Raw genomic sequence first — 22802 nt, 5'->3', positions numbered from 1 at the left:
GGCCGGGGGGGGGGGGGACAGGGAGACTGGACAGTCAAGAAAATGAAGGGGTCTGAATGCACTCATATACTGTATGTATGTAGTAAGTAAACACTCTGGCTCAGTATTTAGCAATGACTGAGCAGCTCATAAATTTTACTTAAAGGCACAAACCAACAAATTGACTCACTGTTGGAGCCAGGCTCTAGTGGTCATTGGAGGAACTGCAGTTTTTGGTTCTTCAGTGTTGGCTTCATCTTTCATCTCTGGCGGTTGCTGCTAGATTTATACAAGATCCGTATGGACACCCTCAAGAGTGTCTGGTCATAGGGAGCAGGGAGATGGGACCTTTTCTTATAAATGAGGATAAAGGCGGACATATTCAGACGGTCTCTTCAGGAAGATGTTAATAGTGTTGCACTTGGTTGTTCACATGAAAAGAGCCATAAATAGATGTGTAACAAAAGAAAAGAAGAGTAGTTCAAACCCAGTGTACTTTCTCACCTCCAAACAATCTGATGTTGGAAAGCTGCAGAGAGCGAGTTTCTGAAGCTATCTGACAGTTCTGATGAAGCATACTGAACTTAACTATTTATTGGTGGACAACACCCATGTGCAGTCACTTCCTGGAGTCCTACAGTCCTAAAAAGAAGCATGGGTTTGTCAGGGGTTCGCAGGAAATAACTCTCACTGGTGACGTATGGCATCACAAACAGTGCACTTGTGTTTTCAACGGCCTATGAAAAGAATGTGTAAAATGTGGATCAGCTGGACGGGCGGTCTCCCTGAACTGATTAGCAAAAACCGCTTCTGTTGAGACTAGAGGACAATCAAGGGAGTGGAGGCAGTCTGGGAAAACTCCCCCAAACACCTCCTACTGATGAATACAAACACTTGAGTCATTTACAGGCACCAGGCCTGATGTGAGTGTGTTACCTGTGTGTGTGACATTTACTCTCTCCTGTTCTCAGCAAACCACTAATCTGCAGACTACAGGAGCGAAAAACACTGTAGTACACTTGTAGGTCGCGGTTGCAACAACACTAAAACACGTCTGTGATAAATAGTGCAGCAGGTGGAGGATTGCTATTAAGCCTCTGTGAAGTTCAGCGTGACGGGCGTCTATTTCTGTTCTGTCTCTCACTCTCTCTGTTCTCTCCAGCCCAGACTCTGTTGTCACTACAGTTTGACCAGCAGGCCAATAAGACAATAATCATTCAATACGTTTGGGATTGAACCTATGCTAGAAGTAGATGTGTAAGGATAATTCTGGTTTATTATAATGTGGCTTTTAATTTTCAGACTTGTACTCAATGTAAACATGATCCAAACCAGTTTCATTTTAGGTGAAACTGAAAGAAACAAGAACCTGAAATGTGTTTAAACTGTGCTGGATTTTGACAGCAGTCGTTGGGTAAAGGCCTGAGCATGACTGACACAAGAGTATTTATAGTCAGGCTTTGCTGAAGTCAAGCTGGGTGAAAAGTCTGCTGTCACCAGTCAAGCTTCCATCCAAATGAATACATGTTCTCAGAAGCTTAATAATACCTGAAAAAGAAAATGTGAATTAATCTGTGTTCGCATCCACTGCACTGAATATTAGGAGATGGTTCTTCAAGATAAACAGCTGACAGCTCTCATCCTCCAGTCGGTGACATTAAACTGAGGTCATGAGAATGAGGTCATGAAAAGAGCAAGAGAAAAGCTGAAATAGTGAAAAACCACATGCAGACGTGGAGAGTAGATCTTCAAGATCTTCAGTGACCCAGGTCGGTTTGTATACGTAACCCTGTTGTGTTATGTATACAAATGTACACATAATGTTTACAATTATTTTCCACAGCCTCTGATTGGGCTGTCACTGTCCAACCAGATTCAGGTGTGAAAACAGGGTCAAAATCTGTCCACACATCTGCCAAGTGATACCGAGTCTGACACAGAGTGTGACGATTTTATTGAACCCATGCGGCCTGCTTCTCTATGCATTATCTATTTAACTGTAATTCCAGACCCCTTTGCTGCTAATACCATGTCCACTCCACCCATCTGAAACAGTATGACATTTAATGAGTTTGTTATTGCACAGTGTGTAGGGCTTTTAGCAGTGTTGTCATGTTGTTCTAATGATGAACTTACACTAGTCACAACTTCTTGTCTTCACCAACCAAAACCACGCAAATAAGAGCCAAGCTGTTAAACAATCTACCAAAGAAAACTCTCAACAGTATCTCAGTTTGCTCAGTTGCCATCACTCACAGAGGCACACCATCAGGAGAGGCAAACCAGGTAAATGTTTGGGGCCCTGAAGAGGAAAAGGGGCCTCTGATGGCCCCTCATATAGGCACATTTTGGAATGACAACTATAAACCCCCTTAAACCTCCCATAAAGACACTAGTGCAGTGCACTGATGCTGCCTCAAAGCATCCCTAAATGGGCCCCTGTGTGCTGTAGCTAGTATGTAGCATGTGAGGCATTCAGGGAACATGTGTAAGTTGTAGCATCTGCAAATAGTCTGCATTTGAGGCGTTTAGAGGACATCTGTAAATTGTAGCAGCTACTGAGTCTGTTTGTGAGGCGTTTAGGGGGCATCTGTAAATTGTATCATTTACTGATAGTCTGCATGTGAGGCATTTAGGAGATGTCTGTAAATTTTATGGTCTGCCAAGAGTCTGCATTCGGGTGGGTGGATGTGGATGTTTCTTTGATGGGCTTGGATGGGGCTCTTTTCCTGGGGGCCCCTAGAATCAAGGATCGCCACTGATAACCCCACGACAAGTGTTCCAAGTTCAAGAACTATCATGGTGACCTATGATAAATACAGATATACTGTTTTAATACTGTTTTAACTCCTTTTACCGACCACACAAATCACAGATAATGGTTTCTGTGGTCATAGTTTATATACTAATAATGTTTACATTGTCTGTGTTTCATACACAGTGGCTCACAGCCTCAGTGTATACAGTGTTAGTGTGTACAGCCTCAGTGTGTACAGCCTCAGTGTGTACAGCCTCAGTGTATACAGTGTTAGTGTGTACAGTGTTAGTGTATAAAGTATTAGTGTGTACAGTGTATAGTGTGCACACAACAAGCTGCTAAAAAGTCTGAGTCAAATCTCTGGATTCAAAGTGATGGATGGGGTGTCCTACATCCACCCACACACATGCAGACTATTGGCAGACCCTAAAATTTACAGATGTCCCCTAAATGCTTCACAAGCAGCAGAGGCCCCATTTCCCTGGTTTGCCTCTCCTGATGGTGAGCAAACTCCATATGCAGGAGGAATAGTTTTGGAAAGAGAACAGGAAGTCTCTCACTACTCAAAAAACGTATATGTATTTGCAGTGTTTCCAGTATCTTGATACTCTCTCTCTCTCTCTCTCTCTCTCTCTCGCTCTCTCTCTCATACACACACACACATCCGAGCGGAGATGTTTATCCTCAGGAGTCACACTTTCTATCAGTGTCACAAGGTTTTCATTTTCTCGTCCCGAGCTCCTCCCCTCAGTGTGTTGACGGCACACAGATGAGTGTGTGTGTCTGTGTTCTGTCGATTGTCTTTGACAAACCATCATGTCCTGGGCCCCTGCTCTTCCTCTGACCCTGTCATCAGACTGAAATGAAATTAGATGATAATTAACTTATTGCAGTGGTAACAGCGGGTTGATGCAGCCATAAAACAACACCAAGAGGACACATATAATAAAAGAAAATAAGTACGTACATGATTAGTAGTGTATTCTAGCCACAGTAAGGCTCAGTTCACCACTTTAGTGCCAACTGAAATATCTTAGCAACTATTATATGGAATACTGTGAAATTTAGTGCAGATGTTTATGGTCCCCAGGTGACTAATCCTACTAACCTTTGGTTCCACCATGATATTTACAGTTGTGATTTTGGTCCAAAGTCTTGACAAACTATTGGATTGATTGCCTTGATTTGGTCCAGACCTTTGTGTTTTCCACAGGATGAATTCCTGATAAATCTCCTGAATTTTCTAGTGCTCCATCAGATCAAAACTTTATTAGTATTTTGACTTCTGTTCAAATACCTGTAACTTTAATGGCAGTTCCACTCACCTTAGCTGCTATTCAGTAAATGTTACTGTACTAGTCCACTAAACTGAGATAGTGACCACATTAAACATGAGTTTCTAAATGATGTTAACTTTGTCACTTTGAGCATATTTGCATACTAATGTTAGCATTTAGCTCTGAACAAATATTTGCATAATATACAGCCAGACAGAGCTGCTGGCTGTAGACTGTAGGCAAGGCAAGTTTATTCACACAGCACCATTTAGACACAAGGTAATTCAAAGTGCTTTACAGCTTCATGTAAGTACATTACAAATAAAGATGACATTAAAATTGCATTGACAGACGATAAAAACAAATTTGAAGAAATAATAAACATTTAAAGGTCCGATACTTTATACTTCTCCTGTGTTTTATTTGAAGTGTTGATCCATAAGAAGAATATTTGTCATTTTAAGAACCAAAAACCATCTCAGTGTAGTTTTACATCTCCTCTCTCAGGCTTCTCTCAAGAGCTCTGGACAACAGCTCAGTGAGCCAATCAGAAGAGATGAGGCTCTTAGCCTCTCTTCTGATTGGCTGACTGTTTTCTGAGTGATCCAATAAAAATCTAGCAGATTTCAGGTAAACACTCAGAGAAACCAAATCCTGCAAGGTTGGATGGTGGGTCCAGGTGGCTTGGGGCATGACTGACGGCAGCGACTGCTTTGTTGTGACATCACAAAGTTCCTGAAGTCCTGACGGCTGGTTTTAAGGCTCAGTTTCTGAATACAGGCTGTGTGCATTTCTCTGTGGACTGAGGCTTTGATACTTTCACAGTATTAATATAGAACCTAGACCTGCTTTATAATCAAACAACATGTGGACATCTACCTTTACACTATATGGACCTTTAAAAGGGACATGTTAAGATTGCATGAAATTGAAAACTTTCTCTTTCTCTTCACTCTTGGCTCTGAGGCTCTACCGAACCTCTTTTTCTGACAGACACAAATGCAGTACAGGTTTTGATGATACGAGGGTCAGCCTGTTTGAGCAACCCCAAAGAATTTTCCATACTGGTGCAACATCACTGTGGGGTTTATCTGCATCAGGCACAACCCGAAGTTTCCCTCAGAAATAACCCCCCTCTTCAGTGGTTAAAACACACACACACACACACACACACACACACACACACACACACCACAGACTGAGTAAACTGAGTAAAACTCTTAAGTAAACCTGTCCCAGGTGACCTGAGGGGTCTGAGGGCTTCATAGTGTACGAGTAGATCAGAGATGTTTTTAGAATGGGCTACCAGGATGCATCCAATTTCACTCACTGTATATTAAGTTTTTGCTCTTTTATTTGAGAGTCCAAATTCTCAGTGTGAAATTTATACACGTTGTAGTGCCACCAGAAATGGCCACATTGCAATGAAAAAGTAGCGTTCAAGTACACTGATATCTACACTCAGCTTTAGTGAGTGTTCAAAATAACTGACTCAGAAATGTCAACACCTCAATATTCCTGCTCTGAAGAGTCTTTATGATGTAGGACACAGTGACAGACAGCAGCAGAATCAGTACAGTAGGTGTAGTGATGAAAGATAGAAACACTGATGTTATTTGTGCTCTGCTGTGATTTCAGGCAACCAGACAAACTGAGAGTGGTGTGGATCAGGAGGAGCAGACGTCACAGCACAAAGGTAAGAGAGATAGAAGACTCAACATTCAAAATGGCCTCTACATGGCTTTAGGGGTAGAAATAAAATTCTATGAAATACGTTCTGGATTTAATGGGGTTCAAAAGGAAAAACTTTGTATTCAAAGAATGCTCTGCAGAGACTTAAAGACAGTCCATTGCAAAACTGTTGAGACTGAATCCTTTGTTTATCCTCTGTCAGCTCCACAGTTGGCAGCCAGGGATCAAGAACCCCTACAGAGGCCTGGTGGTTTGGCATGTTCCAGAGAGTTTAGACATCACTGTTACGCTCTTCAAGGTACGAAGTTAAGTTGTGGCTGATACATTATTTTGATGACAGATGGAAAGTAGCTCAGTGATTAATCTGGATGGACATTTGTTCTTCAAAAGGAAGCAACTGCAGAGGAGTTTGAAGACAAAGACTGGACCTTTGTCATTGAAAATGTGAGTCTGCTCTGTCTGTGTTATCCCTGTTTGTGGTTTCATATAATTTTTTTAGTTCAGTTTTAATTGGAAGACTCAGATGGAGAATGTATCCTCAGACAGAAGGAGTTTGTCTGTGTTCAGCCTTGAAGTCTGTCCATTTGATTTGTTTATCAGGAGACAAAAGGCCGTAGAAAGGTGCTGGCATCAGTTGATGTCAACATGAAGAAGTACGCCAGTGCCACGCCGGCCCAGTATGATGTAACACTGAAGCTCAAACCACTGTCTGTCAAAGTGGTGGAAGCCACGCTCAAACTCACCATGTCCTGTGTGTTTCTCAAAGAAGGGAAGGCCACGTAAGTCATGAGCTCAGCAGCACAGCAATAACATTTACTGAAAACAGTGATTCATCAAAGCTGTGTAGTTTTATCTCTGAACGGGAGCTGAAGCCCAGTACAGGTTCTGAAGATGAATCCTGATGTTTTTGGATTCTTCTTCTATTCTCCACAGAGACGAGGACATGCAGAGTTTGGCCAGTCTAATGAGCATGAAGCAGAGCGACATTGGCAATCTGGATGATTTTAATGACAGTGATGAGGAAGTTGGAGAGGAGAGACGGGCCAGCTTTGGAACTGGACATGCTGCTCATGTCACTGGTAAGACCAGCAGAGCTTGAATGACCGTCTTTCAGTTTTACTTGAAAGCAATGACTGGTAGGATTTTACTACAGTCTTGTGGTTTACAGGTGCCACATATTCAGTGGGCAAAATGGGCCTCAGTTAGAGGGTCTGGGCACCAAGATTTGCTCTGGCTGTTGAGGTTTGTGGACACTCTGACATGGATGAAACAGACAGTTAGCAAGTTTGATCCGTCTGCAAACTGTTTTTAAACGGCCCACAAATCAAGTAGATGTCAACCAGAATCTTTGTGCCAACTGACCACAAGTAGCGTATAAGTTAACCACATGAAATCTTAGCAATATTAACGTTCAAGTTGTCAAGCAGCACTGTTTTGCATGCTATGGCGCTAGTTAGCATGTGATTCCCTCCTATTTTCACAAAATGCATTATAGTCTACACTTGACCAACTCACCTGGAACACCTACAGTGTCAGATGTCGTTTGTTTATTTAAGTCCCTGTAGACAAACAGGGACACGTCATAAAGGATGATATCCGCCACTGCGTTCATCAGCTTCTCCTCCTTTGTGCTAGGGAACAAAAGACTTGGATGTTCTCGCTGCTTTCAGTTTGAATGTACTGTGGAGTCAGTATATGGTCATTTAATTAACTGCATATTAGTTTGGTGGTCTAACACTAAAACTATAAACTGAACTGATGGGGTCTTAAGGTGAAACTGAGGATCTGTTGTGTTGAGAGGCGTCAAGTTAAAATCTAGTTTATTATTTAAGTTTATGCTATGCTTAATAAAGTTACCATATTTTAGATAATAAAAAAGTTAATTAAATTGATAATTACATTTAATAAATATTAGATTAAAATGGATTAAATTAAATAAATAAATAAATTCAATTGAATTTAATTATTAACCATAATTTAATAATAGATCATTTAATAATTTTACGTTTTGTAATTTGTAATTATAATTTTAGGTTACGTAAGAGGGAGGTATGCTGTGAATATATGAAGACCCAAAATATATTTATATAATTACTATTATATTACTATTTTTCACATTATTATTTCCTTTATTTTACCAGGAAGTCCCATTGAAATATAAATCTCTTGTACAAGACAGACCTGGCAAAGATAGCAGCCATGATATTTATATAGTTATATCTTGCCTTGCTGAACTACCAATTTTTTTTGTTACTGAAATCTGTGTTTGTAAATGTTGCCTAAATAGTGTGATGTAATGTCTGTGTTAATATGTTTCCAGTCTAATTTCAACATCTCACAGAGACAACCACTAGCACACAAACAGCAGCATTAACCTGCACATGTCTCTAAAGAAATCTGCTCTAAATAAAGAGTTCTGCCCCTGATTTAGAAGATTAATTAATTCAGGATAAGGCGATCCAAAGCCCTGCCAGGTGGGTCAGGTCTTTTGTCCCTGCTGCCTCAGCTCTGTATCAGCTGTGAGGACTGAGGCGAGGATGTCCCTTCTCACCTTTTTATTTCTCTGTGACCACTTTTATTTCTAAAACTTCTGCTTCCTCTTTTGTTTCCTATTGAAATCTCACTTCCCTTTTCTTTTAATCTCTCTGTCTGCTGTTCTCTTTCTCTTCTTATAACAGCTTCTGCCCCTCCTACTGCAAGAATACATGATCTGGCCTGGAGGCCTGCAGTTGAGTCAGGCCCCGCAGGTATCTTTCTGTTTCCTAGTTTACCCATCCTCCTCCCTGATTGGTCGTAATCGGTCACAGTTTTCCATCTAGAGCACTTACTGTGTTGACATATGTAATTCATACATATCATTCATATTCACCGAGGTAACCTAATGTAGTTTTACATGAAAACAGCAGAATTTGAAGGTTTTTTGTGTCTGTAGTTTCATTGTTTTGAACACTAATCTGATTATCACTGTCCACTCTTCCACTTCACCTGGTCACCATCCGTCTCATCTCTTATCTTCCACTCAGTAACCTCAGAGATGGATTGGAAAACGTCCTCTGGTATTTCCTCCACCATCTCGGCCCCATTTCGTCCTCCTCTGCCTGAACCCCCAGACCCCTCTGTTCCATCCTCTTTATCGCGAACCCACAAACGACCACCAAGCACTAACCAGCAGGCTCGGCCTTCCGCCTATGCCTACTCATTACCGGCCTTTACACGTGCTCACCCTCCTGCACTTCCCAAAATTTTCCAGCCCAGTACCGGATCAGGTGAACAGATATTCCTCATCCTGTGTGGTCTCTTGTCTCTTTGGGCTCACATTATTTCACACCACTCTGTATGGTTACCATGAATATGAGATGCATTTAATAATCATTCCAAGCATCCTGTTGCTCCAGTTCCAGGTCCACATGTTGATGTTTTGAAACACAACTCTGAAGTGGGTTGTTGAAGATCAAATGTAGTTTAGTTTGAATATAAATTCTTGAGTTGTAACGAAGATTGAAGGATTGCATTGATTTGACAATTAATAAAACTTCCTCAACTTTAAGCACAGTGGGCTTTACCTAATACTTTGTTGTAGATGGAGTAAATGCAAAAATCTTTTGGTGTGGCCTTTAACTTCAACTGCAGAGAACTAGACTTTTATTTGAGATGCCTAGCTTATGTTTTAGAATAAATATATTTATAAGTATATTTGAGTATATTTTACCATATTATATTATAAGTACTTTTTACATTTACTTATTATTTTCATTGGTTTCAATGTGCTGCTTTTGTTTGCTGATAGATCATTAATAACTCAACATTTTCTGTGCAGATTTTTCACATTAAAAGCCTTTCAGTGTCTCAAAGGGCATAACTCCTAGGCATTTATTGGAATTTTATTTAATTTGAAATGACAGCAGGTGACAGCAGGTGAGAAACTGAGAGCAGCAGGTTGGTTGGTGGTGAGGGAATTGTGCATCATACTGAAATTACCATATGAGTGCAGAGCAGTTGCAGTTTTTCAAATGAAACTGCTTGTGGCCAATATTTTGAGTAAATATCCTGAATTCTAAAAATTTGTTTTTGGGGAATAGTTCAACATTTTGTAAATATAATTGTTGGATTTCTTTCTGAGAGTGAGATTTTCAGATTGATATTTCCCAGCCGTGACAGTGTAGCTGGTACTGTCTTCACCTTGTGAGTGTGTGTGTGTGTGTGTGTGTCATCATGGCAAAATGTGACCCTGGAGACACCTACTGTAGCAGGAACTACCTCAGTACTTTGGCAGGTGTTTATATGTTATCTGTCCATCGGACAGAGCCAAGCTAGCTGTTTCCCCCTGCTTCCAGTCATTATACTGAGCTAGGTTAACCATGTCCCCACTCCAGCTTCGTACTTAACAAACTGACACAAGTGGTATCCATCTTTTCATCTCACTGTTGGAAAGAAAACAAAATGATGAACTATTCCTTCGGAGCAAAATATTTCTCCAAAATGACATTTTTTTTTAGAAAGTTAATAGAGTAATACCTCATTTATCTATTTTATGTATGTTACATTTGCTAAAAGTAGGGTGAGATGGAGAATTTTGCCAAACCAATATACTTATATCTGTCTATCTGTCTAGTTTCACTCACCATTTTCCTGTCTTTTTAATTTATCTTCCCACTTCTTCCCTTTCTTCTTCTCTTTGTGCCACTTCCTGAATATACCCCTGCTGTCTTTTTAGTGGCCATGTCAGCTCCTCGAAGGCCCCATAGCTTCCATTGTGACTCCCATCAAGCTGAGGCCTTGGAGGCCCTGGTCTTCCCTACCTTCACCCCTCCTGAAGCCCTTTCCACCTCAACTCTCTCCCCTTCACCCTCTGATCAATCTCTCCATTCTCCCACTTTCTCTGATACTTCACAAACAGGTACTGAGTAGTTTAAATAGCTGAAGATCCAAAATATAGTACATATGTTTTATACCAGTCTTTGGATTGTGAATACCACAAGTAAACACTTAGCGTTGAGTTTTGCATGGGTACTTTGCCTCTGGTTTACATAGTAGTTATTTTATAATCAAAGTTATAGATTTTTTTTTCAAATATTACAAGTGCAATTTAAATTATGATTGCTTCCTCTAAAATAAACAAGATGTGTTTTTACCAGTCATTAACACAAACATATTGTGGAGGTTCTTCTTTTTCCAAACCAGACTTGTTCTAGCTAAATCAGCTAGTTTCCATTGAGAATTAGCTAAACTTTTTTAGCCAACTAAACTTTTTCCACAGGAAATTTTGCAATTTAGCTTTCCTTTAGTATCAGTATTATCATTAGTTAGTAGTGGCAGTTGCCCAAAAGTCATATGACACTACCATGGTTCCTTACGATACTGTTGATAGCTCTGCTCTTTAGCTGCTTGAGCTAACGTTAGCTTCACAGGCTGAGAAGGGGAACTGCCAAGCAGCCCTGAATCCTGTAGGTCTCAAGTCAGAGCTTTTACTGTAACAAGCTTAAAAGAGTATTATGTGCGTAAAAGTTTAACTGGGAGGTTCTCAGTTCTGTTCACTGCCTGCCAGTTGTTTGTCTGACACAAGCTAACTGCTAACTTGACAACCGCAAAGCGAGTTAGCTAACTGTCTGAAAAGTCTGAAAAGACAATATGAAAAATGTCTTTAAGTATTTGTTGCAGTATTTATTTTAGTTAGTTAGCATTAGTATGCTTTTCTTCTGCATTTTTCATTAATACCCTCCTTTAATGCCCCTGGCTGGAGCCATAATGTTTTCAGGTTATCTGTCTGTCCGTCCCATTCTCATGAACACCATATCTCAGAAACACCTTAAGGGAATTTGGCACAAATGTTCAATTGGACTCAAGGATGAACTGATTACAATTTGATGATTATAGATCAAAGGTCAAGGTCACTGTGACCTCACAAAACATATTTTTTGTCCATAATCAAGTACGCTAATTATGAAAAAATACACTTTATACCTTATTCCTTCAAAGTCTTCACTACATATATGATATGAGTCTGGACAGACATGGATATAAACTACAACTTAACTGTTTGGCGGAGGGATACAACCGCAAAGCCGTAATTCTAGTTTTTCTCTGTCACTGTTCCCATCTTCCTCTCTCAGCATGTCCGAGTGTCTGGAGAGCACAGAGCGTTCCTTCCTTTTCTTCTGTCCCCTCCTCCTCATCAGCTCCTCTCAGCTCCTTCCCTACTATACCTCCACCACCTCCTGCTCCCAGACAGCCTAAGACTCGACCCACCTCTGTGGGGGAGCCAGGCTCAGCCCTCACCAGACCCACCAGTCTGCCATCGGCCCCTGAGACAGGTACAGGGACAGAGAAACAGCGTAGGCCAGGCTAGTTCACACTTTTCCCTTTCACAAACCTGTTACTTTGCCTGTACTTGTTTTCCCTCTGTCCTCCCATGTTCTTTTCCTTATCCTCTTTTTTCCAGCTTCCTGGCAGAGTGAATGGAGGCCTCCGAAATCTCAGGCCCCTCTAGCACAGACAACCCTCTCTCCTAAGTTTCTGCGCCTCTCTGCCAGTGATCATGGACAGCCTGCAGTGCTGCAGAAAAAGCAGAGAATAGAGATGCCATGTAATATTGCCCTACCTTTAACCCAGCTCAACCCTAACATCCTTCTTTGTTGATCAGCCTGGGCCTGACCCTCTCTATTCTTATCTAAACCCAGTGCCTCTTCTTCTGCTCTAACATTTAACTAACATGTAGCTTTGGTTCATCCTTAATAATTCAGCATTCAGCATTAGTGGAGAGCATATGGAATTCCAGGGCCTATTTTTCCGATAGTGCCCAAATGTGCAGTATATTTATACATATATGTAGATTGATCTGAACTGAGACCAGTCTCTTGAAAACTTTCATGGAATTTGTTGACAATGAAGACAATGAAGCCTCATCCAGACATTCACCTCACTCGAACAACCACCGTATTAATCAGACCAGCTGTCCCCTCACTTAGTATTTTCATTGAATGTCTAATTGTATGGATGAAATCATGAATACCCAGCATATTACTTTAGCGTGGTCTCCTTTAGCGTGTGAGCAAACAAGAGTTTCAACCTAAGGTCTTATCTTTCTAGGTTGGATATTATAGAACAGACATCTCATATGCAAATGTAATATATGTACACATATTGCATTTGCATATATGAAATAAAGGTACATACAAAATAAAAACATATATGAAATTATAATGTATGTAATTCCTTAGAAATTGGAACAATTTTATATATTGACATGTACTGCAATAATGAGAAATTAACAAAAAATCAGAGAACATTCAAGAGCATATAGAATTTTTATATATATATATATGTTGATTTAATAAACTTGCATATATAAATTGAGTATAGATCATTCAACATGTACAGTATGTTCGTGATATGTTATACCATATAGAATTATATCTGCATATCTTTAATATAAGTACATATATACATTTTACAGTGGGTATTTCATATGTTATACACGATATTACATATCTGAAAGGAGAAAACTATATAATGTTAATTGGCTCATTGACAGTGTTGTGGGGTTTGTTAAATTGATTTACTTTTCCCTCTCTCTGTGTATTTAAGCTGATGCTGCAGCAACCTTTATATAAATGTGATGGTGTCTGAAGGCTTCTCAATTCCTGTCTCCTATCTTATGTGAATCTGTAAAGCACACTCTAAGTTTGGGTTACTGATTTCCCTCCCTCCATTCCCTGTCTACTGCCCTGTCTTGCCCTCCCTCCCATCATTCCTCTGCCTCCCTTTCCTCCCTGTCAGCTTCATCCGCTCTGCCCGTTGATCAGTCATTAGAGCAGAAACCTCAAGGAGAGTCTGGATTTGTTCCTTCCTGGAAACCCCAGGTCACCCCTCCAGTACACCCCTCACCTTCCTCTGCTCTTGTTCTCTCCGGACCTCCTCTTCCTCTTCCTCCCCAGCCTCATATATTCCAAACTGCTGTAGCCTCCCCCAGTGACCAAGACACAGGTACAAAATAAAAAAGGAAGTGTGTGATTACATTTAGCATTAAAATTAGTGACCACATCCATCCACTATGAAGCATGTCTCCCCCTGCTGGTTGTTTTCAGTTAAGCAGCTAAACACTTGATTCCACACTGTTCATGCTGTGCTGGCGTGGAGGCACATGAACATAAACTTCCAGGTTATCATGTAAAAAATGTTGTTTGTGTTTTTCTTTCCTTTCAGAATTCAAAAGACAGTTGAGCACACTGAGTGAAGAGGATAACCAGAATACAACACCTACAAGTGAGCATGAACACAACATGAAGTGAATTAGGATTAGTGATACCTATATGCAATGACTCCATGTTTAACTTTATATTATGTTGTTCAGGCCCTGATATCCCTACTGGCTGGAGGCCAGATCCGTCCAGAGCTTCAGAACAGAAAAGAGACGTGCACTTTGGAATCAAGGTCGTCAAGACATCAGCAGGGTAAGGGAATATAAAAGACGGCCTTTTGACGCGTTTGGTGTTTTGAAGTGTTTGGTGTGGTTGGCATGGCTGTAAAGGAATCATTCACCTCAGATACTCCAACACTGTGACTGCAGATGTGGGGTCTACCACTGATTAAGAAAATTCGATAGGACTTCGAAAAGTTAATAATAAGATTGATTTGGCACTGTTTTGTTGAAGTTAGAATTTCTTTATGCAACACTTTTCAAAGCAAAAATAACAGTCCATCACAAAACCAGGTAGGACTGTGACAACAAGAACACCAAAACAGAATGAACAAAACAGACACAAGTTCAACAGATGACAAAATGATCAGTTAAGGAAAGTGTTGCGCTGAACAGTCTGTCTTGAGTAGAATGTGAGTTTAATTGCAGACTATATTAGAAATAGATAAACTATTTCAAAGACAGCAAATACTTGTTAATGCTTCCCTTTATTTTAAGTCAAGGTCTTGGAACATCCAGTAGACACTGGGTAGCTCACCTGAGACATTCATAGGTATTATCTGGACATTATCTGGATATTATCTGCACTACAATGGATAGGTAATAGGATAGGTAACCCAGGTAATCCACGATGCCCATCAGTGTTGACGTTCCGACCCATCATTATGTAGGGTCGGACACCCATCTTCAAACTCTATTTGATCTTGACTACACACCTGTAAAGTTTCATAACTGTATCGTTCACAGTTGTGATACTGTCACGGTGACAAAAATCTATGCGGACAGATGTAGGCCAATCCACCTCTGGCCGCTTGAGCTGTTTTGTGACTGTTGCAGTCTTGGTTTCGTTCAAAAAAAAAAAACACATTGCTATATTTCACCAGACGTGATCACTGACACTCATGTGTGAACTTTCACTCAGCGAAAGTTGAAGACTTTTTTTCTGAGCATTAAGATTTTTATTTGTCTCGCCTGTGACGGCTGATCTGATCTGTTGTACAAAGGAAAATACACTGAACAACACTTAAATATTTTTGGAAATGCAAAAATGGAAACGGACTTAACAGTGTTAGGTTTTTCAGGGGTAGACTTTTCCTTTACTAAGATAATATTCATCAAACATTAACCCCTTTGCATATAAGTTACCGCGAAAAACTGCTGTGCTGTGTAATCATACATGGCAAAAAATTAAGTCCACAGTGTATATGATATTTCGTCATAATTGCAGATTTGGTTTATTTGGTTTGTTCATTGTTACATTTGACACCTGAAGGACGTGTATAGGGTGTCATTTTATTCAAAGTAAAACGGTCTGCATTGACTGATTATAAAGTTTGTTGACAGATACAGAATCTTATTTTTGTTACAGATTTTATCCATCTAAACAAATGTAGCTTTGTGCTGTTAATGTCTGCATTTAAAAAGGCTATATAGAGCTTTTTCCAAAACGCTTCACAGTTTCCCTTTCATTCACTCACTGACTAACACACACAGTGAATTACCATGCAAGGTGCTGGTCTGACCATCAGGAGCAATTTGGGGTTGTACTGTGAAAGGGGTTGCTAGGAAACACATCTCCATACAGGATCTCTGGAGCTCAGCCACAGTGATCATCAGGTTGTTGGTCTCCTCTCTTACCAAGACCCTTTTCCCTGATGTCTCAGTTAGTCCAGGTCCAGCTCTAGAAGAGTCATGGTTGTTCCAGACTTCCTCATGTCAGAATGATGCGACCACTGTTCTTCTTGGGAACCTTCAATGCAGCAGAAATGTTTTTGAGCCTAAACACAATCCTGTCTCTGAGCTCTGCAGCAGTTCCTTCCTCCTTATGGTTTCAGCTCTGATCTGCATTGTCAGCTGTGAGACCTTATGTAGACAGGTGTGTGTCTGAGTTTATTACAGGTGGACTCCATTCAAGGTGTAGAAACATCTCAGAGAAGATCAAGAGAAATGGAAGAAGCTGAGCTTAAGTGTCTGAATACTTATGTCAGTGTGATATTTCAGTTTCAAAAATTCTGTTTTCACTTTGTCATCATGGGATACTGAGTGTAGACTGATGAAGGAAAATACATTTAAATGATTTTAGCATCAGGCTGCAACATCACAATATGTGAAACAAGTGAAGGGGTCTGAAGACTTTCCAAATGTATTGTATATAGTTATATAAGCATGAACAACTACCCTCGGTTCACATGGTGATATGTGGCTGGTAAGAGGAGCCAAATATTATTTTAAATGGACCGGAAATAGCAGACTTGCATTTGACATTTAGCAAAAACAAGGACTTCAAAAGGATGCTCATGTTGCTGTGTTTCTGAATGTGCTACCTGTAAAATCTGATAAGATCAAGGCATGAACATGTTTTGGAGATGAACTTGGTTAAGACCCTGTACTGCTGCTACATGCCACTTTGTAAACAACATTAGGAAGCATGTTTTGGTTTGCATTTGCTATTAACTGGTTAGCAGCCTTGGCTTTCAATACTTCAGCCCACAATCAAATCCCTGGCATTTGTTTGGCTTAAAAGGGCATTTGTTCGGCTTAAAAAGACATTTGTTCGGCTTAAAAGGGCCTCTGGGAATCTTCTAGGTTAAATACATTACTCTACTGTATAGACTGAGAGCTCTGTGGCAGAAAGTAAAAGGTCTTCCCAGTCAGAATTCAGGAACTGTTGTAGAAATGTATTTGTAATTCAGGTTCCCATGTCCACCGACAATCAAGTGAAGAAAGACCTTGGTGCCCTCTGTTGAGCAGCTTCCAGTGCTTATAGTCTTGTGGCTACTTTTAAGGCAGCAGAAACATGACACTGCTTATTTGGCTGTGCATGAAATAGCCTTTGCCTAACATATGGGATTTTCACAGGGATTCTTTTCACGTTGAAATTTAAAAAAAAGCATCTTAGTCAAAGTCATGTTGATTTAGCAAGTGCCAGATCTGGCAGTGTTCTTTTATTGTATTATTTTAAAAGGATACTGCTGCTTGCCAAGACCTGGTCATTTCTTCCATGACTTATCACAAAATGTTTGTTTGTTTGGTAACCGTCTGGATTGAATCTCCTGTAGTATTTTTTTGCCATATATAATCTTTGTAGCCCCATCTCAAATTGCTCACCCGCTTGTATGCTGTTCAGTGGAATTTTGTGAAAATGGCGTGGATGTTGCTGCATTACTGTGGTGAAGACTTTCCTTACCTCACAATGTCTGTTTATCCCTCAGACCTGAGAGCATGGCCTCACTTCTGGCCCTTAGCCCCAGAACACCCTTAGCCCCAGGGCTAAAATATTTTGAGATGCCAAAAACACAGATGGATCAGCCAGAATCACGGCCGACAACGACATTCCCCAACGTCCAGCCAGTACTTCCTCCCTATTCTACTGTGCCTACACAAAACCCTGATTTTCATGATGCAACCACTCCAGTCAAGGAGCTTCTGGTCCAACCAACGAGTCACTTGTCTAAGATGTCCATTCAGTTAGGGAATACAATAACTCAACCAGAGCCTGTTCAGCATATACCCTATTCTCCTACTGACACCCAACCTACTTCCAGATCACTCCAAGGACCTTTGTTGCACTTGCCTCAAATTGCTACAGCCTCTGACACAAAACCAATAGGAAGGATAGGAATGGCCCACAAAAAAGAAGCTGTTTCTATGGATTTGGGGTAAGTTTGGCATGGTGTTCGATCAGCTAATGCCTACCCATTCTATAGTCTTGAAAATGCATCTAAGTTCTAATCAATGTTAACACTAGCAATGCAAAAGTAAATTAGTAGATTTCGTTAAACAGCTTTCTTAAGTGCATCAGTCTTTTTGTCCTGACATCAATCTTTGGTGTACTCTACTCCTTCAGAAATGAGACCATGACTGCTTCAGTGTCGTCTTGTCTCAGAGACACCAATTCTACTTTTCCTCCAAGGGTGATGAATAAAACACCAGAAGCTCAGACTGGAGAGCGGCCCATTACAACAAACTCACAGAGGGAGAAACCACATAGAGACACTGTAAAAATCAGCCCCACTGTTCCAATACCTGTTTTGGATAAGAAAATCACATGCAACACAACCACCTCGGACCAAGTCACTTCAAGATTGGACTGTCATTTTGGGATTCTCTCAGAACAGCAGGCCACAACAAAGAATTTGTCAAATCAAAGCGAAGAATCTAGTGTGAATTTTGCATTGTCTTCAACAAATAGCTTTGGTGTGTGTGGTTTGGAGTCAGAGCATTGTATGGAGGAAGGGAGAACTGAAAATGTGGCTTGTTCTATGGATAAGAGGCCATTGTATGAAAAAGATAGAGTTACACAGGAACTTGTGTTACCAAGCTCAGCAGTCAATGTAGAAGAAAAATGTGTGTACATATCTAAGGCGGATCTTGGTCCACTATGTCCAGGAGGGAGTTCTGTTTCTCAATTACCAACTTTACAGCCTAAAGCTCAGATTGAAGGAACAGTGAGTATGACTGAGTTACTCTCAAGTTGCTCACAATATTCCAAGATTCCTGGCATGCCATCTTTACATCAGTCACAAGTTATACCTTGGCCAGATGATAAGAGGTTACTTTTTCAGAAGGTATCTACCAAGAGATTGCCTTTACTCCTGTATTTAGATAATGTTAGTTCCATTTATGAGGGTAGTGTAGGAATTACAAAAATGGTGAACGTAGCACCATCATGCTCAAGGTCTGCCAGTATTCCTGGATTCCCAACTGCTTTGAAACGAGAGCTGAGTATGGCCAACCTTTTACCTGTATGTCCCAAAATTAGCAGGGTCCCAGGTTTAGCTTCTGTGGGATCAGTGAATGGATATGAAAATAATGTTTGGGACAGATTTTCTCTGTGGAAAAGAACATTGCAGATAGAAGAAGCGTTTGTTTCACACATGTCTTGTGTCCAGCGAGAAGATGTCAGTGATACTAGTATGGTTAAAGTCATGGTGTCCATGTTGCCAACATGTTCTAGAAAGGCAAGTGTTCCAGGCTTTCCATCTGCACCACTGCAAAAGGCTTCAAACACTCCAAGTATGGCCAATTGTCTCCCTACATATCCCAAACAGACAATGATTGCAGGAATGCCATTTAGACAAAGAATTGTGGCATACAATGATGACTGGCACATTTTGAGAGAATTAATATTAGATAGACCGTTGAGAAATAATCCTGTTCTGGTTCATAGGTCATATGGGGACAAAGAAAGTCTAAAATATATGGTAAATATTTTACCATCTTGTCCCTGGAAGGCAACCGTTCCTGGTTTTCCATCTGTGCCAAAAAAAGAACCTGGTGTACATGGTGTTCCATTTTCACCAAGGCAAGATCCGAGCATGGCAGATTTCTTTCCTAGTTGCCCAAGAAAAACCAGAGTCATTGGTTTACCCTCTAAGGAGCCAGTTAGTGCTCAAGGTGAAGGTTTGGTTAAAACCAGGCATATTGTGATGGCGAAACCATTGAGTAAAGGTGAAGTTCTGATTCAAGATATTTCCCCAGGTGCTGCTGAAGATGTAGACAAAAGAGAAATTTACAGCTCAGTGGCAATCTTGCCCTTATGTCCTGTGAGATCATGCCTTGTGGGTATACCCACAGCACCCCAGAAGCTGTTACTGAATATTGTCAGTCTTGTATCTATGTGTGGTAAACAAACCCAAACGCCTGGTATGCCATCTCGAGATCAAAACAATTCAAAGAACAACAAATGGCATGCTTTGAGAAGATTAATTAACAAAAAACCAGAGAAGAATATAGAAGCTTACATCGTTCAGTGGATACCAAAAGACACAGAAACCATTAAAGATGGCAGAATGGTAGCTATGTTGATAAGCTGCCCACAAAAAGCCAATGTCTTTGGCATACCCTCTGCTCCACAGCAAGAACCTAGTATGGTCAATGTAATGCCCTCTTGCCCCAGACATAGTGGAATCCCTGGTTTGCCTTCAAAGGCTGGACAAAAACTTTGTTTGTCCGGCTGCAAGGAATGGTTTGTTTATAAAAGCTTACAGTGGGATAGTCCACTTGTCAAAAGAAAAGTGCAGATTCTAAATGCAGTTTCATGTTTTGATAAGAACACTTTTGAAAGAATGAGTGCAATATTACCCTCTTGCCCTGAGAATGCTAGTGTACCTGGGTTTCCCTCTGCTCTGACACTGACATTAGCTGATGGCCCAACTATGGTGGCTCTATTGCCTAGTTGTACAAAGGAATCTAGAGTTCCTGGAATGCCAATTAGAGACTCCACCAAACAGGTACAGTGGCTAATGGAAAGAATGTGTCTGCTATTCTCCAGGGAGAAGGCCGCGGTTACATTATATTTAGATGATCTTAATAAGTTCTATCATGAATGTGATGAGATCAAAACTATGGTATCCATATTGCCCCTCTTCCCACAGGCAACCTGTTTACCAGACTTCCCATCAGTACCATGTCAGATGTCAGCAGATATGCCAAGTATGATAAATCTGCTGCCTACTTGTTCAACACATTCCAGAGTTTGTGGAATACCATCTAAAATCCACAGTGAATCTGATGAAGCGGAATGGAATGTAGACAAACAGCCAGTATGGGAAAAGCCATTAACAAACCCAGGAAAAGTGTCAGTAACACATGACCATAAGATTTATTTTAGAGAGAAGGGAGTGCTCAGAATAATGGTATCAATGTTGCCATCATGTCCCAAACACTCTAATACTCTTGGAGTTCCGTCAAAGATAGGAGAGAGAGCAGTGGAAGCTTTGGTGAAAGAGGCTCCCAGCATGTTGAAATCCTTAGCCACTTTCCCAAAACAAGGTAAAATTCCAGGTCTACCTGCAAAAAATTTTGCAAAAGAGTGTGATAGTTGGTGTTTGAACAGGAGAGCATTTTGGGAAAAGCTATTCAATAGAACGTATGGAGTGGTTTACAGAGATTTTACAGTTAAGGAAATGTCATATAGGGACAAGGAAATAATGTTGAGTATGCTTCTATCATGCCCACGACAAGCCCTGACTCCTGGATTTCCATCTGCTCCCCAAGCTGTTGATGCCATAGTAGAAAAAAATCTAGACATGGTACACTTGAAACAATGTTGCCCAACACAGTCAAGTATCATTGGTTTCCCCTCAAGAGTGTCAGTTATTTCTTATTCTAAAGTAGGGGACTGGCCAGTTGTGATGATAAACATGCAAGGCAGCTGTCAATTTCACAAAAAGTATTTGTCTCCAAGCAAAGATATGATGAAGGCAAGTCTTTCTCTCGAACCTTCTTGTCCAAACATTGCTCTTAGTTACATAGACCAGCTTCCAAATATGGTGAATATTGTGCCTTCTTGCCCAGAGAAAGCTTCTGTTCTTGGAATACCATCAACACATGTGCACCAGTTAGGACAGGGGTGGCCAGTTAAAACACCAGTATTGATGAGTACACAGCTGTCATTTGAACAACAGTCCCTTTGTAAGGTTTCTGACAGAGATAAATATGTGCAGTTTATATTCCCTAGCCAAGATGCACCAGAGGATGTACAACAAGGATTGACAATTGAGTCTTCAACTTGTCCCATCGAGGTTGTCAGAGAGTTACCATCATCAACTTTTGAAATCCAAGTGGATCAGCCATCCTCTAGATCTAATGGGATTGAGATGTTATGTGATGAGACCATTCCAACCAGATTAGATCTTGACACAAAGAAAGCAAAATCGGAGGTGGGCTTACCTTTGGAGATGCATAAAGATGAACAGGGCTGTTGGACTGAGGCTGAAGAAGTAGCTGTTCTAGAAAAAGGGTGAGTGAGTTGGATATTAAGAATTGGACTTCTGCCTGTGACATTAGCGGATTTGGTTTCTGAAAAATCTTCTTTTTGATTCTGTTTTCAGAAACTTGCATTGCAGAATGTGGCACTCCGTACCTGACATGCCATTATTCTTGAGTGTTAGGAAGAGGTGGGTTGGATGGGTTGCACAGTGATGCAAAGATGTGTTGCTTTGCCACAATAATGCATTTTCATCTAAACACCATCTGAATGATTGTTGCAAAATTTGCTTTTGCTGTGTGTGCCATTTCTGGAGCTTTGAGTTGTTCTGTGGTGCCTAAATTTATACAGATTTCATTGTCATTGTTTTAGCCCCTTGTGTCGAAAGGATACTCTAGAAACAGATATCGATGTATGAGAAGGGACATACTGCTAATGAAACAGAGACTGCTGAAGTCACTGTGGCAGGTCATGGTTTCATGCCCTTAGATGAGTCAAATAAAATGTTTTCAGTACAGTCAGGAGATGTCGATACTACATGCTATAACACTGAAGAGCTAAGGTGTGATCGTATCTCTTGTCAGTTTGATCTAGGTGTAATTATCTGTGTTGCATGATTTCATCAACGCAGAGGTGTGTTACAACATCCATGCATCTGTCATCATGCAATTATTTATTATAGAAAGACAAAGTTCAATGTTTATTTTCGTTTACTTGCTTTTTATAAATGGTACAATTCTAAGTAGTATAAGAGGAATATACTGTGAAGAATTTCAAGTATTGTTTCACCCAGTATTAGTGCTAGCTTTGCAGAACTGCTTTTTACAACAGAGGTTGTAGGATCAAACTTAACAAATGGTGTGGCATGATGTTTTGCTTGCCAGAGTGGAGCTTTTTGGATAGTTGTTAATACAAGCTGGAGTAAGTTTTGAATTAACAGCATTTGTTGAATTTGCATGCATGAGACTA

The 22802-nt window shown here is 40.5% G+C and overlaps 1 protein-coding gene across 12 annotated transcripts in view; it reads left to right on the top strand.

Annotated features, from left to right (window-relative positions):
• Positions 1 to 22802, top strand: part of ehbp1l1a (EH domain binding protein 1-like 1a) — a 43295-nt gene that overhangs the window by 3729 nt on the left and 16764 nt on the right. For 6 of the 12 annotated variants that reach the window (XM_087178677.1, XM_087178676.1, XM_087178674.1 and 3 more), the window contains exons 2-17: positions 5653 to 5710; positions 5909 to 6004; positions 6097 to 6150; positions 6307 to 6485; positions 6640 to 6785; positions 8385 to 8453; positions 8730 to 8972; positions 10421 to 10603; positions 11817 to 12017; positions 12146 to 12289; positions 13483 to 13689; positions 13909 to 13968; positions 14057 to 14156; positions 17335 to 17781; positions 17970 to 21866; positions 21958 to 22023. In XM_087178677.1, the coding sequence (XP_087034803.1) occupies positions 5653 to 5710; positions 5909 to 6004; positions 6097 to 6150; positions 6307 to 6485; positions 6640 to 6785; positions 8385 to 8453; positions 8730 to 8972; positions 10421 to 10603; positions 11817 to 12017; positions 12146 to 12289; positions 13483 to 13689; positions 13909 to 13968; positions 14057 to 14156; positions 17335 to 17781; positions 17970 to 21866; positions 21958 to 22023 (6150 nt within the window). The remainder of the gene's footprint in view (positions 1 to 5652; positions 5711 to 5908; positions 6005 to 6096; positions 6151 to 6306; positions 6486 to 6639; positions 6786 to 8384; positions 8454 to 8729; positions 8973 to 10420; positions 10604 to 11816; positions 12018 to 12145; positions 12290 to 13482; positions 13690 to 13908; positions 13969 to 14056; positions 14157 to 17334; positions 17782 to 17969; positions 21867 to 21957; positions 22024 to 22802) is intronic. The other 6 variants (XM_087178681.1, XM_087178683.1, XM_087178682.1 and 3 more) reach the window with 4 other exon arrangements.

This window comes from Seriola lalandi, unplaced genomic scaffold, assembly GCF_002814215.2.
Source record: "Seriola lalandi dorsalis isolate HSWRI2012SDOR001 ecotype SW California unplaced genomic scaffold, Sedor1 jcf7180002054694, whole genome shotgun sequence".
Classification (NCBI taxonomy): Eukaryota; Metazoa; Chordata; class Actinopteri; order Carangiformes; family Carangidae; genus Seriola; species Seriola lalandi.
This window is presented reverse-complemented; position numbering and strand designations above follow the sequence as displayed.